Source organism: Oncorhynchus keta, chromosome 9 (genome assembly GCF_023373465.1).
Source record: "Oncorhynchus keta strain PuntledgeMale-10-30-2019 chromosome 9, Oket_V2, whole genome shotgun sequence".
NCBI lineage: Eukaryota > Metazoa > Chordata > Actinopteri > Salmoniformes > Salmonidae > Oncorhynchus > Oncorhynchus keta.
The window spans coordinates 11379129-11396651 of NC_068429.1; the positions used below are offsets into that span (position 1 = coordinate 11379129).

The window sequence follows — 17523 nt, forward strand, 5'->3', positions numbered from 1 at the left end:
TATCCATGTGAAGGATTTTTGTTTTTATGCTTCTTGTCAAGCAGCATACAGGTAACTGCCAAAATAAAGGAAACCCCATCATAGTGTCTTAATAGGGCGTTGGGCCACCACGAACCAGAACTGATTCAATGCGTCTTGGCATAGATTCTACAAGTGTCTGGAACTCTATTGGAGGGATACGACACCATTGTTATGAGAATTTCCATAATTTAGTGTTTTGTTGGTGATGGAAAACGCTGTCTCAGGCGGACCTCCAGAATCTCTCAGAAGTGTTTAATTGGGTTGAAATGTGGTGACTGAGACACACACCTTTTAACCCCCTATGGTCCTGTGAGACCCCTCTTTCAAAGCCTCATCTCTTCTAGCCATGGTAGTCAAAATAATGGGAAACTGGATGTTTTTATTTCATGACCCTAAGTGTGATGGGATGTTAATTGATTAATTCCAGAACCGCACCTGCTTTGTATCCCTCGTTTACTGAAGTGTTTCCTTTATTTTGGCAGTTTCCTGCATCTTTAGAGGTCTTTTTTTCCAACAAGAACTTCATTAATAGAATAAAACCAAATATATTAAGTCAGAAATTCTGATTTTGTTACGCTCCGTCACATAAGAACATTTTGTTTTGCCACAAAATGTCATCAGGCAGACCATAGACTTGGAGTGAGGACTCCGTGAATTATCTTTTTTGTTGTAAAGAACAGTATAGCGTCAAAACAAGGGTGAGCTTCATGTCTCTAATCACTGGCTACGTCCCAGAATGCACCCTAATCCTTACATAATGCACTACTTCTGACTAGAGCCCTGTACACAGAGGACAAAATATAAGGAACACCTGTTCTTTCCATGACATAGACTGATGAGGTGAAAGCTATGATCCCTTATTGATGTTACCTGTTAAATCCACTTCAATCAGTGTAAATGAAGGGGAGGAGACAGGTTACAGAAGGACTTTTAAGCCATGGGACAATAGAGACATGGATTGTGTATGTGTTCCATTCAGAGGGTGAATGGGCAAGACAAAATATTTAAGTGCTTTTGAACATGGTATGGTAGTAGGTGCCAGGCACACTGGTTTGTCTCAAGAACTGCAACGGTTCTGGGGTTTTCACACTCAACATGTGTATCAAGAATGGTCCACCACCCAAAGGACATCCAGCCAACTTGACAACTGTGGGAAGCACTGGAGTCAACATGGGCCAGCATCCCTGTGGAACTGAGGCTGTTCTGAGGGCAAAAGGGGGTCCTAATGTTTTGTACACTCAGTGTATACTGAAAAGTGCATGTACAATTTGTTAAATTGTTTTGAAAAACAAATGAAATACCTCCCTCTTCTGTCTGCATCATTTTACAAAGTGAAGAGTGCTTTACATAATAATAATCAGTGAGACATTCAACATTAATAGAACAGAATGGCTTGGCTCCCATTCCTAACATTATTTTTAAAAATAAGTTATTATTCAATAAAATGTCATCGGGCAGATCATAGACTTGGAGTGATTTTGTTTTTTCTTTCCCATGACCCAGTAAATTATATTTTAAAGAGCAGTACAGGGTCAAATCAAGGATGGGCTTCAATGTCTCTCTAGTCACTGGGTGTGTCCCAAATTGCACCCTAATAATTATATAGAGCACTACTTCTGACCTGAGACCTACGAGCCCTAGTCAAAAGTAATGTATTTTATATGAAATAGGGTGTCATTTGGGACGCAAACATTTACATTCTACTTTTGAGTCATTTAACAGATGCTCTCATCCAGAACAACTTACAGGAGCAATTAGGGTTAAATGTCTTGCTCAAAGGCACATCATCAGATTTTTACCTAGTCGGCTCTGGGATTTGAATCAGTACACTTTTGGTTATTTGGCCAAGTTCTTAACCGCTAGGCTACCACCCATCCAGTAACTCAGAGACATGAAGCCTTGCTTTAACCCTGTTACTGAAATATTTCCATCTTGGCACACTTGCTTTCTGTTTTTAGGAAGTGGTGCTGCAACACCCCTCCCCCCAAACAAAACGGCATACTGGTAATGGACAGGAAGGGGAAGCGCTTAAATTGTACCAACAGCAGTCCTTCTCAACGACAAGAAACTAAAACATTTGATGAGATATAGTCTACCACATACAACAGTATAGATTGATATTTATGAGTCAAATTCAAAGAACTGATATCTATCTACCTTTACAATCTACAAATACACATACTGTACAAATTGTCACTCAAGTATAATTACAAAATGGATATTTCAAAGTACCACTAACACAAAAACACAATAGCCTATATGAGACATTAAAACTGAATGAATAAAATGTTCTAGGAAAGACTGAGAAGTCCACTGGATTCAGGAGTGTGTTCATGTCCGTTTACTTTCCCTCACCCTGTGTTCAAACATGCCCAGAGTGACGTACGCAGTGAGAGGAGCTATGCTGCTATGCTGCTGTGTGTCCAACAGACTCCTACTCTCCTCTGTGGTGCCCGACGTCGCCTCGCCTCCCCCCAGCCCCAACCTCACAGGGCATTCCCCTGGCGTCTGCAGCCTGTAGGGGTTGACGGGACAGCTCTCGGAGGCCTGGAGGTCTGATGGCTCTGATGATGAGTCCTCAGAGGTAGTTGACTCCAGCAGGTTGGTTTCTCCGTCTTGTTGAGCCAGTAAAGGGAGGAGGGTTGGGGCCAGGCCCAGGTTACTGCTCTCCTCTCTGGGTTGGCTGTCACAGAAGGTCCTGCTACCGAAGCCAGAGCTCCATCTCTCTGTCTGGTCACAGACTGTCTCTTTGCCCATGTCCTGTATGTCCCCGTCTTCTGTAGAGGTTGACCCCATGATGTCGTCCGTTATGGTGTTCACCTCACAGGGGTAGATCATCTCACAGAAGGTCTCGAGTTCAGACGGGTTGTTAAAGGGTTGGATCTGTGGGGTGACAAGGATATACATATTTCCAAAAAGGAATGGTGAAGACAGTAGGGACGATGGAAACTGGAGCCTATTGAGCCAACATGAAGACCAACATTTGATTTATTTCACCAGGTATGTTGACTGAGAACATGGGGACTAGTTACAGGGGAGAGAGGAAGGGGGTTGAATGAGCCAATTGGAACATGAACAGTTTAATCCATAAGTAATAGTCATAAAGTGAAAGATTTGTGTTGAAATGTAACAAATGAAATGTATATCAAATCCCTTTTCTTCAGACGAGTGAAATGGAAGGACATGTTCAATACAGTATCCATTGTCTATACTATAGGACAGGGATAAATGGAATGTGTTTTGTGTTTTAGGCTGTGTTTCTGAAGGACATGTTCAATACAGTATCCATTGTCTATACTATAGGACAGGGATAAATGGAATGTGTTTTGTGTTTGGGGTTTTAGGCTGTGTTTCTGAAGGACATGTTCAATACAGTATCCATTGTCTATACTATAGGACAGGGATAAATGGAATGTGTTTTGTGTTTTAGGCTGTGTTTCTGAAGGACATGTTCAATACAGTATCCATTGTCTATACTATAGGACAGGGATAAATGGAATGTGTTTTGTGTTTTAGGCTGTGTTTCTGAAGGACATGTTCAATACAGTATCCATTGTCTATACTATAGGACAGGGATAAATGGAATGTGTTTTGTGTTTGGGGTTTTAGGCTGTGTTTCTGAAGGACATGTTCAATACAGTATCCATTGTCTATACTATAGGACAGGGATAAATGGAATGTGTTTTGTGTTTTAGGCTGTGTTTCTGAAGGACATGTTCAATACAGTATCCATTGTCTATACTATAGGACAGGGATAAATGGAATGTGTTTTGTGTTTGGGGTTTTAGGCTGTGTTTCTGTATAGCACTTTGTGACATCGGCTGATGTAAAAAGGGCTTTATAAATACATTTGATTGATTGAGACAATATAAAAATATTATCATGTCATTATTATGTTTACCTTATGACAATCCTGTGAAGACCAGAATTCCAGGGAGCTGAGACCGGGGTTGGGCACTATCTTCCCCTTAAATCGTTTCCACCTAGGGATCAGTTAACCAATGTTACATAGAACATCCAATCATCTGACTTGTCTGACATAATTGACTTGAAGTGAGTGATGGGCAGTGCACTAAATAGGGAGCTATTTGGAACACAACCATTTACATATACAGGGAAGAACATCTGCAGCTTTAAAAAGTTTCTGAGATCAACGGCAGAACATACTGAATGACGCAGAAGAGTCCAGTGACTAGGACGATGAGGACGCCGAAACCACCGAAGACACAGGACATTATGATGAAGGTCCTGCCTGATGGGACAGACACAGAGACGTTATGATGAAGGAATACAACAGCAAATACTGTTTTTGGACAATTGATCAGTATTGTATGCATGGGGCAAAATGCTTAGTTAGAATATGTCAGAAAACCACAGAATTAAAACCACTGGTACAGACGAGTGCACGCAAGATGGCCGCAGGTCCAACCTGCACGGAAGATCGACTTGAATGTCCGTTCTTGTAACTGTAATTCTATGGTTAGAACATTTGCTACTATAACCCTGTGCTTCAAAGTGGATACATGGAATGAATATGTAGCACCATAAAGAGACTTTTAAAGTGTCAATCTGTGTTACCATGAGATACTATCAGATGGTGGGTGAAGCCTACAGACATGACCTTACCGTATCTGCTCGTTGTGAAGTGAATGATGCTGCTATTGGTTGCCCCAGTAACAGCTCTGGCCATAACATGGACACTGTATCTGGTGTCTGGTTGGAGAGGCTCCAGAGTCACTCCCTGTTTCCAGCTATTTACTGTCACATCTGAGAGGGGAGGAAAAACAACAGGAAATGACTCGGTACAGTCGACATGCCGTTATAACAAAGTTGAAACAATGTTTCAGGAGACTTACTCAGCTCTGGTTGTTTTTCAGTCTTGTAGAAAACAGTGTAGTTGACGACATCACCGCTACATTGGCTCTGAGGCACAGCAGTCCAGTTGACCTGAGCACTTTTGTCTTGAACGTGTACATCGACCGAGGAGATATTCCCTGGAGCTGAGTCGATCAAGAAAATATGATTTAGTAATCCATTTATTTGGGACAGATACAATTAAAACATTGAAATCCTTTTAATAAATAAGAATATGAAGATACATAGCCATTACCCCAAAGGACCAATAGAAAGAGAGGAACATATGAACGGTACCTCTTTGTACTGAGCAGATCTGAATGACCTTTTCGAGTCCTGTCTTGTCATCGTAGAGTGGAGTTACTGTGATGTTGTATAGTTTAAAAGGCTGCAGGCCTATGAGAGGGAGCGAGAAAATGAAAACATCCCAAAGTAGATTCCTCCAATTGTTTACGGGGATAACAGGAGGAGTGGTATTCATTTAATCTGGGATGTAATACACACAATATTACCAGTTGATTTAATAATGTTTACATACTGTTTTACCCACTTTATATGTGTATAATGTATTCTAGTCATGGCTCATCATATAAAAACAGAAATATTGATAAGTGTAATACCTAATTGTAGCTAGAATTACAAGCATTTCGCTGGAACTGCGATAACATCTGCAATTCTGTGTACTCGACCAATAAAGATTGACTAGATTTTTGATCCATCTAAAAGCATTCTGTTTTTCTTTCATCACATCAACGACAAGCTCAATGGATCTTCCTCTAATGCACATTCTATGAGTCTATTCAAACCCATAGAGAAACCACAGCAAAACAATTAAAATAATTCCTAATGACCACAGTAGAAAATGAAACTCAAACCTCGAGTCATGTCAAGCACCCCAATGTCAATGTAAAGTTACATAAAGTAACATAATCAGGATCCAACTATACATCCACCCATCAACCCACCCATCCATCGACCCACCCATCAACCCACCCATCCATCGACCCACCCGTCCATCGACCCACCCGTCCATCGACCCACCCGTCCATCGACCCACCCATCCATCGACCCACCCATCCATCGACCCACCCATCCATCCGTCCATCCATTCTTTAGAATCCCAGCTCACCAGTCAATGTGATGTAAGTGTCTTGGCTCTGTAGCCAGGTGTATGTATCTCCATCGGTGGTCCAGTCTATGATGTAGCCATGGACAGGATAGAGAGGAGGAACAACCCAGCTGACCTGGATGTCACCGTCATGGGCAGAGGCCTGGGCGCCCCTAACCTGGGGGAGACCTGACACACATAAACTCATATGAATGTGACACTGTAGTACACAGAGGCTTAAAACCACTTCTAAATAACACTGTAAATAACAAACGAGGACAGGTACTTTTTCTACAAGAAAACTCTGCCTTTCTTCAACTGTCGATAAGTATTTTAATGAAAGTAGAAGAAGTTTAGTAGTTTAAAAATGTTAGAGGCTTTTGTTGAAACATTGAGTTTAGTGTAGCAGTAGTGTCTGTATTATAAAGACTAGTGAGATAGTGTGATATACCTATCTATCTGGTAGTATAAATGGATCATGATAGATATGACTCATATCTGCTAGCTAATAGCTTTGCAATGAGTCACATGATATTAAACAGGATAACTGGCAAATCATATTGAATATGTGTCAAATATAGCAACTAACTTTGTCCCACGGCCGGTACATAGATTGACTGTTCAGAAAACGTGGTGTCGCCGCGATAGGCAGCGAGAGTGACTCTGTATGCCCGCTGGTCCACAGTGATGGAAGCCTTATCCACAACGGTGTCCAAATGTATGTCAGGCATGTGCTTTTCATCAGCCATGTACGTCAGCCTGTATCCATCGATGGCCTTGCAGGCAGGGGAGATGCTCTGTACAAAGCAGAAAAGAGGAAGTTAGAAAATACATCACACCCAGTCAGAATCATCCCCATTTAGAAACAAAAAATGAATATTTTGAGCAAGGTTTTAGATTTACTCATATTTCTTAGTAGGGTTACAAAGTGTGTGTGTGTGTGTGGGGGGGTATTACTGGTACCATTCGAAGTTAATCAGTAAGCTACTAGGCTTTTGGTAAAGTTAAAGTATTATCACATGTAGATAATAGCCAGAATCTACCGCAGACCCACAGCTGATTAGTGGATGTGCTGGAGGCAAAACTTGAGAAACAGGAAAAAGTCTCTGCACACTTCCTTTCCTGTCAGATGCAAATGTATTTAATTGTAGCTGAGCTTCCAGTCAGTCGACCTTCATCAGGTTGACTGAAAGCTCAGCTTTAAAATACATTTGCATCTGATTGCATATTTTTCCTGTTTCTCAAGGAATTTAGCACACGACATCTAGTGGCCTTTTTGGGTACTTCAGATTATCACAGCTGTCTGTAATGACCACTGGCACTTTGGTGAATACCATTGGTGTTTAATTTTTACATTTCTCTTACATTTAACCTTTATTTAACTAGGCAAGTCAGTTAAGAACAAATTCCGGCCAAACCCGGACGACGCTTGGCCAATTGTGATTCAGCCTAGATTTGAACCAGGGACTGTAGTGACGCCTCTTGCACTGAGATGCACCACTTGGGAGCCCAAATATGAGGGTTTCAACATGAGATATCCTTTGTTTATACTAAATATGAATGTGTTCTTAATTAAACTTACCTAGTTAAATAAATAAAATACAAAAGTAGTATGTCTTTGTTGTAAATCTTTTGGTGTCAAACTGGTGACAATTATGTAAAAACTAAATTTGGAAGAGTTGCAGAGTTAATTGAAAATAATGCTAATGTTGATGAGATGCGTTTTTCATTAATTAGGCTATTTCCTCTAGAACCATATGGTCTATCCACTAGAAATCAATGCACAAGATATAAAAAATGTATACTATAGATGAATACATAATTTAAAGTATAAATTACCAAAGGTACCATACCTAGATTACCACAGATGATCTGTTAATTACCAAAATTACAACAACAAAAAATCGTAAACTTTTTGTAAATTGGCGGTAGTTTTGCAACCCTAGTTTTGAGGAAGGAAACTTTTGGTAGAGTTCTACATCTTTGAAAGGCTTTAGACCAAAAGGGTCTCCAACTGTGGTGCTGGGGAGATACTGGGTGACGAGGTTGTAGTTTCAACCCACCACTAACACACCTGCTTCAAGGTTAGATTTATTTGTAGAATCAGATGTGTTGGTGGTGGGCTGGAACAACAGCCCGGGTACACTGTAGCTACCCAGGACCAGAGCTGGAGACCCTTGGTAGTGACTAACCAATACTGAACCAGAACAATGCCTATTTAAGCAATAAGGTCAGAGGGGCTGTGGTATATCACTAATATAACACAGCTAAGGACTGTTCTTAAGCACGATGCAACGCAGAGTGCCTGGATACAGCCCTTCGTCGTGCTGTATTGGCCGTATACCACAAACCCCAAAAGATGCCTTATTGCTATGAAACTGTTTACCAACGTAATTAGAACATCCGTGGTATACAATCTATTATAAACTGGGTGGTTCGAGCCCTGAATGCTGATTGGCTGAGAACTGTGGTATATCAGACCGTATACCACAGGTATGACAAAACATTTATTTTTACTGCTCTAATTATGTTGATAACCAGTTTATAATAGCAATAAGACACCACTGGGGTTTATGATATAGAGCCAATATACCACGACTAAGGGCTGTGTCCTAGCACTCCGCCTTGTGTTGTGCCTGTGAAGAGCACTTAGCCGTGGAATATTGGCCATATACCACACCCTCTCGTGCCTTATTGCTTAAATATACCACGGCTGTCAGCCGATCAGCATTTAGGGCTCGAACCACCCAGTTTATAATGTTGATTATGTAAAGTGCCATACATAAGCTTCCTTCCATAGGCTCCCTACCTTCCACATCAGGTGCACTGTTCTAGTCCCAGTGTTGTCTGGTGCATCCATCTTCCTCCACAGGTCCAACTGCACTGTGCTCGCTGTTGACATAGAAATAATAGAGTTTAGACAGAGTTTAGCCTAGTTATAATAATCACGTAATTTTGTGATGTACTGTCGGAGAATGTGTAGTAACTTTCAATACTAAGACTGAAACTGAAACGTAACACTCAATATTAAGACAAACTGAAAGCATACTGTGGCTGACTGATGTGTTCCAGAAAACGGTGATGGGTGATTAGTTCACAATGTTTCTCACCACAATCCATTTCACAAACCCTACGCCACCAACTAGACTCAGACCACAGCACTGTTTAAAATACTTTCAAAATGCATCCTTCCTATTATTTCTCTTCGAATGAGACAACTGGGTTGGTGAAATTGTTTCAGCCACATTGCTTATCTCTATCAAACCATGCCAGATTATAATGTGAGGAAGCTTACAGCAATTTTTTTTTATACATGATAACACTTGATAAGGGTGCATGACAAACACACAGACAGTGCATGCTATTCAATCAAGGTCTAACGACTCATTCTTCAAGCACAGCAAAATATGTGCATTCAAATTCATGTCTACAACAACCTCAAAATGTTAACAGTGAAAAACAAAACAGACGGCAGAGACATCAAAGCCTCTCAGAGTTGGAGAGCTGATCCTAGATCAAATTTAGCCTTTTAGAGCATAATTAATAAGATTACATGGACAAGGGGGAGCTGATCCTAGATCAGTACTCTGAGACATATACCTATCATCTCAAACATGCCTTCTGAAAGGGTAGATTTAAAAAAATTTTAAAAATTATCCTGAAAACCTGTATAGCGATTGTGATTTACTGGGGCTTTATGTTTTCTTACCGTTGAGAGAGGACAGTACTGTCACCTGGCTGCTCCATTCACTCCAGGGGGCCTTGTCTAAAGCACAGCGGACAGACACTGTATGGTTGGTGCATGACTCCACTTCAACAGAAGTGACAGAGGCTGTCTTGGCCACTGTGTTCATAGATGTATCCATTACATGCTGGACATTTACACAGGGAGAAGAAACAAAGATATGAGAGGCAAAAACAGTCATGTTAACTTCCAACTAGTCCGGGAAAATAGCACATTGCACTAAGCAACAAACAAATCACAGACAACGTAACATTGAATAAATGAGCGGTGTACCTTGGCATATTTGACTTGACAGTGTATGACCTGGTCAAGAAAGCCTGTGCCTCCTGGTCTTTCCCATTCAACCCTTAGATGAGCAGGGAGAGGAACCACCCGCACATTCTTTGGAGGGTCAATTTTCACTTGAAAAACAGGGTAAGTAATGTCAGGTTAGGTGAGTAATGTCAGGTTAGGTCAGTAATGTCAGGTTGGGTGAGTAATGTCAGGTCGGGTGAGTCATGTCAGGTCGGGTGAGTCATGTCAGGTCGGGTGAGTCATGTCAGGTCGGGTGAGTCATGTCAGGTCGGGTGAGTAATGTCAGGTCGGGTGAGTAATGTCAGGTCGGGTGAGTAATGTCAGGTCGGGTGAGTCATGTCAGGTCGGGTGAGTCATGTCAGGTCGGGTGAGTCATGTCAGGTCGGGTGAGTCATGTCAGGTCGGGTGAGTAATGTCAGGTCGGGTGAGTAATGTCAGGTCGGGTGAGTCATGTCAGGTCGGGTGAGTAATGTCAGGTCGGGTGAGTAATGTCAGGTCGGGTGAGTAATGTCAGGTCGGGTGAGTAATGTCAGGTCGGGTGAGTAATGTCAGGTCGGGTGAGTCATGTCAGGTCGGGTGAGTAATGTCAGGTCGGGTGAGTAATGTCAGGTCGGGTGAGTAATGTCAGGTCGGGTGAGTCATGTCAGGTCGGGTGAGTCATGTCAGGTCGGGTGAGTAATGTCAGGTCGGGTGAGTAATGTCAGGTCGGGTGAGTAATGTCAGGTCAGGTGAGTAATGTCAGGTCGGGTGAGTAATGTCAGGTCCGGTGAGTAATGTCAGGTCGGGTGAGTAATGTCAGGTCGGGTGAGTAATGTCAGGTCGGGTGAGTCATGTCAGGTCGGGTGAGTCATGTCAGGTCGGGTGAGTAATGTCAGGTCGGGTGAGTAATGTCAGGTCGGGTGAGTCATGTCAGGTCGGGTGAGTAATGTCAGGTCGGGTGAGTAATGTCAGGTCGGGTGAGTCATGTCAGGTCGGGTGAGTCATGTCAGGTCGGGTGAGTCAGGTCGGGTGAGTAATGTCAGGTCGGGTGAGTAATGTCAGGTCGGGTGAGTAATGTCAGGTCAGGTGAGTAATGTCAGGTCGGGTGAGTAATGTCAGGTCAGGTGAGTAATGTCAGGTCGGGTGAGTCATGTCAGGTCGGGTGAGTCATGTCAGGTCGGGTGAGTAATGTCAGGTCGGGTGAGTAATGTCAGGTCGGGTGAGTCATGTCAGGTCGGGTGAGTCATGTCAGGTCGGGTGAGTAATGTCAGGTCGGGTGAGTCATGTCAGGTCGGGTGAGTCAGGTCGGGTGAGTCATGTCAGGTCGGGTGAGTCATGTCAGGTCGGGTGAGTCATGTCAGGTCGGGTGAGTAATGTCAGGTCGGGTGAGTAATGTCAGGTCGGGTGAGTCATGTCAGGTCGGGTGAGTCATGTCAGGTCGGGTGAGTCATGTCAGGTCGGGTGAGTCATGTCAGGTCGGGTGAGTCATGTCAGGTCGGGTGAGTCATGTCAGGTCGGGTGAGTCATGTCAGGTCGGGTGAGTCATGTCAGGTCGGGTGAGTCATGTCAGGTCGGGTGAGTAATGTCAGGTCGGGTGAGTAATGTCAGGTCGGGTGAGTAATGTCAGGTCGGGTGAGTAATGTCAGGTCGGGTGAGTAATGTCAGGTCGGGTGAGTAATGTCAGGTCGGGTGAGTAATGTCAGGTCGGGTGAGTAATGTCAGGTCGGGTGAGTCATGTCAGGTCGGGTGAGTCATGTCAGGTCGGGTGAGTCATGTCAGGTCGGGTGAGTAATGTCAGGTCGGGTGAGTAATGTCAGGTCGGGTGAGTAATGTCAGGTCGGGTGAGTAATGTCAGGTCGGGTGAGTAATGTCAGGTCGGGTGAGTAATGTCAGGTCGGGTGAGTAATGTCAGGTCAGGTGAGTAATGTCAGGTCGGGTGAGTAATGTCAGGTCAGGTGAGTAATGTCAGGTCGGGTGAGTCATGTCAGGTCGGGTGAGTCATGTCAGGTCGGGTGAGTCATGTCAGGTCGGGTGAGTAATGTCAGGTCGGGTGAGTAATGTCAGGTCGGGTGAGTAATGTCAGGTCGGGTGAGTCATGTCAGGTCGGGTGAGTCATGTCAGGTGAGTCATGTCAGGTCGGGTGAGTCATGTCAGGTCGGGTGAGTCATGTCAGGTCGGGTGAGTAATGTCAGGTCGGGTGAGTCATGTCAGGTCGGGTGAGTAATGTCAGGCCGGGTGAGTAATGTCAGGTCGGGTGAGTAATGTCAGGTCGGGTGAGTCATGTCAGGTCGGGTGAGTAATGTCAGGTCGGGTGAGTCATGTCAGGTCGGGTGAGTCATGTCAGGTCGGGTGAGTAATGTCAGGTCGGGTGAGTAATGTCAGGTCGGGTGAGTCATGTCAGGTCGGGTGAGTCATGTCAGGTCGGGTGAGTCATGTCAGGTCGGGTGAGTCATGTCAGGTCGGGTGAGTCATGTCAGGTCGGGTGAGTCATGTCAGGTCGGGTGAGTCATGTCAGGTCGGGTGAGTCATGTCAGGTCGGGTGAGTCATGTCAGGTCGGGTGAGTAATGTCAGGTCGGGTGAGTCATGTCAGGTCGGGTGAGTCATGTCAGGTCGGGTGAGTAATGTCAGGTCGGGTGAGTAATGTCAGGTCGGGTGAGTAATGTCAGGTCGGGTGAGTAATGTCAGGTCGGGTGAGTCATGTCAGGTCGGGTGAGTCATGTCAGGTCGGGTGAGTCATGTCAGGTCGGGTGAGTAATGTCAGGTCGGGTGAGTAATGTCAGGTCGGGTGAGTAATGTCAGGTCGGGTGAGTCATGTCAGGTCGGGTGAGTCATGTCAGGTGAGTCATGTCAGGTCGGGTGAGTCATGTCAGGTCGGGTGAGTCATGTCAGGTCGGGTGAGTAATGTCAGGTCGGGTGAGTCATGTCAGGTCGGGTGAGTAATGTCAGGCCGGGTGAGTAATGTCAGGCCGGGTGAGTAATGTCAGGTCGGGTGAGTAATGTCAGGTCGGGTGAGTAATGTCAGGTCGGGTGAGTAATGTCAGGTCGGGTGAGTAATGTCAGGTCGGGTGAGTAATGTCAGGTCGGGTGAGTAATGTCAGGCCGGGTGAGTAATGTCAGGTCGGGTGAGTAATGTCAGGTCGGGTGAGTAATGTCAGGTCGGGTGAGTAATGTCAGGTCGGGTGAGTAATGTCAGGTTGGATGAGTAATGTCAGGTTGGATGATTAAAGTCAGACCTCAATTACACAAACAATACAATAGATAAACAAGAAATACTGGTGTAAGAATATTGAGCTTTACGATGGACAACAATCCAATTGTCCACTGGTATGACTGGTCATTTAATTTGCTTTGAATGGTGTATACACACACAACTAACTTACAGTGCCAGTCAAATGTTTGGACACACCCAGTCATTCCATATTTGTACTATTTTCTACATTGTTTTTAAATTTTTATTTTACCTTTATTTAACTAGGCAAGATCAGTTAAGAACAAATTCTTATTTTCAATGACGGCCTAGGAACAGTGGGTTAACTGCCTGTTCAGGGGCAGAACGACAGATTTGTACCTTGTCAGCTCAGGGGTTTGAACTTGCCACCTTCTGGTTACTAGTCCAACGCTCTAACCACTAGGCTACGCTAGACATCAAAACTATGAAATACTATGAAATACTATGAACTAACACATATGGAATCATGGAGTAACCCAAAAAAGTATCCAACAAATCAAAATAGATTTTAGATTCTTCAAAGTTGCCACCCTTTGCCTTGATGACAGCTTTGCACACTCTTGGCATTCTCTCAACCAGCTTCATGAGGTAGTCACCTTAAATGCATTTCAATGAACAGGTGTGCCTTTTAAAAGTTAAGTTGTGGAAGTTCTTTCCTTTTTAACGCGTTTGAGCCAAGATATACAGAAAATAGCCCTATTTGGTAATAGACCAAGTCCATATTATGATAACAACCGCTCAAATAAGCAAGGAGAAACAACAATCCATCATTACTTTAAGACATGAAGGTCAGTCAATCTGGAAAGTTTCAAGAACTTTGAAAGTTTCTGCAAGTGCAGTCATAAAAACCATCAAGCGCTATGATGAAACTAGCTCTCATGAGGACCGCCACAGGAAAGGAAAACCCAGGGTTACCTCTGCTACAGAGGATAAGTTCTTTGGAGTTACCAGCCTCAGATATTGCAGCCAAAAATAAATGCTTCACAGAGTTCAAGTAATAGACACATATCAACATCATCTGTTCAGAGGCGACAGTGTGAATCAGGCCTTCATGGTCGAATTGCTGCAAAGAAACCACTACTAAAGGACACCAATAAGAAGAAGCCAAGAATTGGGCCAAGAAACACAAGCAATCGACATTAGAGCGGTGGAAATCTGTCCTTTGGGCTGATGAGTCCAACTTTGAGATTTTTGGTCCAAACCTCCGTTTGTTTGTGAGATGCAGAGTAGGTGAACGGGTGATATACGTATGTGTGGTTCCCACCATGAAGCATGGAAGAGGGGGTGTGATGGTGCTTCGCTGGTGACACAGTCTGTGATTTATTTAGAATTCAAGGCACACTAAACCAGCATGGCTCCTACAGCATTCTGCAGCAATACGCCATCCCATCTGTTTTGCGCTTAGTGGGACTATCTCCAGGCTGTGTAAGGGCTATTTGACCAAGAAGGAGAGTGATGAGTGCTGCATCAGATGACCTGGCCTCCACAACCCACTGGTATGATGAGTTGGACCACAGATTGAAGGAAAAGCAGCAACTGCTCAGCATTTGTGGGAACTCCTTCAAGACTGTTGGAAAAGCATTCCAGGTGAAGCTGGTTAAGAGAATGCTCAGAGTATGCAAAGCTGTTATCAAGGCAAAGGGTGGCTTCTTTGAATAATTTAAAATATATTTTTTATTTATTTAACACTTTTTGGTTTACCACATGATTCCATGTGTTATTTCATAGTTTATTTCTTCACTATAATTCTGCAATGTAGAAAATAGTTTAAAAAAATAAGAAAAACCCTTGAATAAGTAGGTGTGTCCAAACTTTAGACTGGTACTATATATAAAACATGCTCTGCTCCAGAGAGTCAAAGCTGTGCATTCTGACTACATACCTGTATCCCAAGGATCCAATTCCAGTGTGTCCGAGATTGTCTCCCAAACTGTGCTTTCAGCTCGCACAGTGATGTAATTTAGCTTTGAAAGCTTCGGCAGGCTCTTATTAAAAGTGCATGACATGCTTCCAGAACTACAATGATCACTCTCCCATGCATCTGGGCTATTTTCCCTACACAAAAAGAGACAACAAAACAGAAACGTCGGTTACGTCCCAAAAGGAAGACATATGGTTACATACCCTGACGAAGACAGCTTGTCTGTCGATACGTTGGTTATTAAATTATTGCATCTCAGCTGCAGGGCTCTCTTTTTTTACGTCACAAATGGCACCTTATCCCCTACATAGCGCACTCCTTTTGTGCATTATTCCATATGACAAGGGAATCTTTCCGTCTACGTTGCTATACGAAGAGGAAGCTAGGTTTCGAGTCAGAACTCACCATTTCCTATAAACGGTATATGTTATTTTCGATGTGGGTTTGATCTTGTGCTCCCAGCGACATGTAAAATCTTGTTGCGAGATATATGTGACACACGATATGTTTCTGGGTTTCCCTGTTGAAAAAATTAAAGGACATGATTTATTCTCTCGTAAAAGTCATTCCCCAGATGCCATGATAACGTTGACGTATTGAAAGTAACGCACACCAACAATGTAAGTAGGTACGTACAGTATGTTTGTATGATGGTACCACCCAAGACTTGCTGAGTTAAATGGCTGTGACATTGTACTATTGCTTTCGGAAGGGATAGATTGTAGATGGTCACCGCAGCAAAGGAGGTGTTGGTTTCATAGAGGCTTTCATCTATGCTCTTGTTGTTGATCGTCCAATAGATTTGGCCGTGGCTGTCTGAGATTGTCTTGTTGCATGTCTTCTTGAACTTAATCTTAATATTGGAGCCAAATTCAATGTATGGGTCTTTTGGGATAACTTCACATCTATGTCCATATTGTCCTGTTGATAACAAAATGTGAAACTTTGTAATTAACAAATCATGGCAAAGAACTTGAGAGATGACAGTACAAAAGCCTGCACTAAGACCAACATTCAGCACAGAAAAGTAAATAGAGAATGAGCGATGACCGCCAACTCCCCAACTTCTATAACCACTCAATATGAATTTCAAAGAAAGTGGTAATTTCGCTGCTATTCTGGAAAACAGCTGAGGGATGGGGCTCTGTGACCATTCAAATGCAGACAGAGCTATGGATGTAGGGACTGAAAATATATGTATTGACCATGTTTTGATGCTACATAATGTTTGATTACAGATGCATTGTTATCAAACATTGGAGTTAAACAACCATATATTTGGGTTCTGATATGGTAGTTGAACTTAGCTCATACACTGTACAAAACATTAGGAACATGTTCCTAATAATAAATTGCATCCCATTTGCCCTCAGGACCTCAATTCGTCAGGGCATGGAATACGTGTCAAGTTACATTGGCTGGAGGACCATTCTTGATACACACAGGAAACATTTGAACTTCAAAACCCCAGCAGTGTTGCAGTTCTTGACACAAAATAATGCTTGCCCATTCACACTAGGAATGGCGCAGACACACAATCCATGTCTCAAGGCTTTAAAATCCTTCTTTAACCCATCTCCTTCATCGATATTAATTTAAGTGGCTTTAACAGGTGTCAATTTGGGTATATAGCCTTCACCTGGTCAGTGTATCACGGAAGAGTCTGTTCCGTTTTAAAAACAATATATATTTTCAATAATCAATGGGTATATAACTGAAAGTTTAAAAATGGAAGTTCCAATCAGATTGTCCCTTTCATACATTACTATCATATAGGAACTCACCTTCAGAAATTGCTGGGAGCAAAAGGAAGATTGACAGGACTAGCAGAGTTGCCATCCTTCTCAGTCCCTTGGCAGATAAGAATGGCATGTCATGTCTTTCAAGTAATAAAATTCCCTCTCCAGTAAGTGGCGAAACAATATCACTACAGCTAAACTAAGTCGTATCTATTAAGCAACGGGTTTAATAGCACAAACTGTTATTAATGCCGCACCTACAACTAGGAAACATCATGACGTCTCATCTAGCAAAAGGTCAGTTGGTTGACTTCAAACCGATTTATTTTCCATTCAGAGAGCGTTTTCTGAGTTCAGTTGTTTAAAAATCACCGAAGTCAAATTTCCGAGTGGCCAAATTGTTTTAAACCGCAGCTACTGGTTAAGTTTGAAACGTTAAATTCGGTACTCCATTATAAACATTTATCATACTCAAATGTCCTGTGGGAAGTTAGGGGTTGTGAATTGAAGGCACGACGACCAAGAACAAGGACTGGGTGGGTGTGTTGGCCATTGCACAACAATGGCAAGTTTAACAGGAAATGAGGAAACAGGATGAATGCCTGGGGACCGAATTTAAGCGCTCAGCTAGA

General features: G+C 43.1%; 1 protein-coding gene and 1 long non-coding RNA gene across 2 annotated transcripts; one reads left to right on the top strand and one right to left on the bottom strand.

Moving 5' to 3' along the window:
- Positions 1 to 1329: 1329 nt before the first annotated feature.
- LOC118388047 (interleukin-31 receptor subunit alpha-like) lies at positions 1330 to 17449 on the bottom strand. Its single transcript, XM_052525146.1, has 15 exons — positions 16937 to 17449; positions 15789 to 16073; positions 15558 to 15672; positions 15114 to 15286; positions 10002 to 10129; positions 9693 to 9855; positions 8793 to 8875; positions 6573 to 6780; positions 6005 to 6172; positions 5173 to 5271; positions 4878 to 5021; positions 4648 to 4788; positions 4189 to 4273; positions 3923 to 4004; positions 1330 to 2904 (listed from the first exon to the last, which is right to left on the bottom strand). The coding sequence occupies exons 1-15, from the start codon at positions 17022 to 17024 to the stop codon at positions 2353 to 2355; spliced, it is 2514 nt and encodes an 837-aa protein (XP_052381106.1). The 5' UTR covers positions 17025 to 17449; the 3' UTR covers positions 1330 to 2352.
- Positions 10142 to 13316, top strand: LOC127931730 (uncharacterized). The gene is made up of 5 exons (XR_008142750.1): positions 10142 to 10422; positions 10499 to 10764; positions 11064 to 12084; positions 12251 to 12929; positions 13082 to 13316. It is a non-coding gene; the product is annotated as an uncharacterized LOC127931730 (long non-coding RNA).
- Positions 17450 to 17523: the final 74 nt, after the last annotated feature.

Excerpts from the sequence above, each read along its gene's own strand:
- LOC118388047 (XM_052525146.1), bottom strand. The coding sequence starts at position 17,024 with ATGCCATTCTTATCTGCCAAGGGACTGAGAAGGATGGCAACTCTGCTA. Across the intron at positions 6,173-6,572 it reads TGTACCGGCCGTGGGACAAA|GTCTCCCCCAGGTTAGGGGC; the intron begins GTTAGTTGCTAT and ends TATGTGTGTCAG. Across the intron at positions 5,022-5,172 it reads GATCTGCTCAGTACAAAGAG|CTCCAGGGAATATCTCCTCG; the intron begins GTACCGTTCATA and ends TGATCGACTCAG.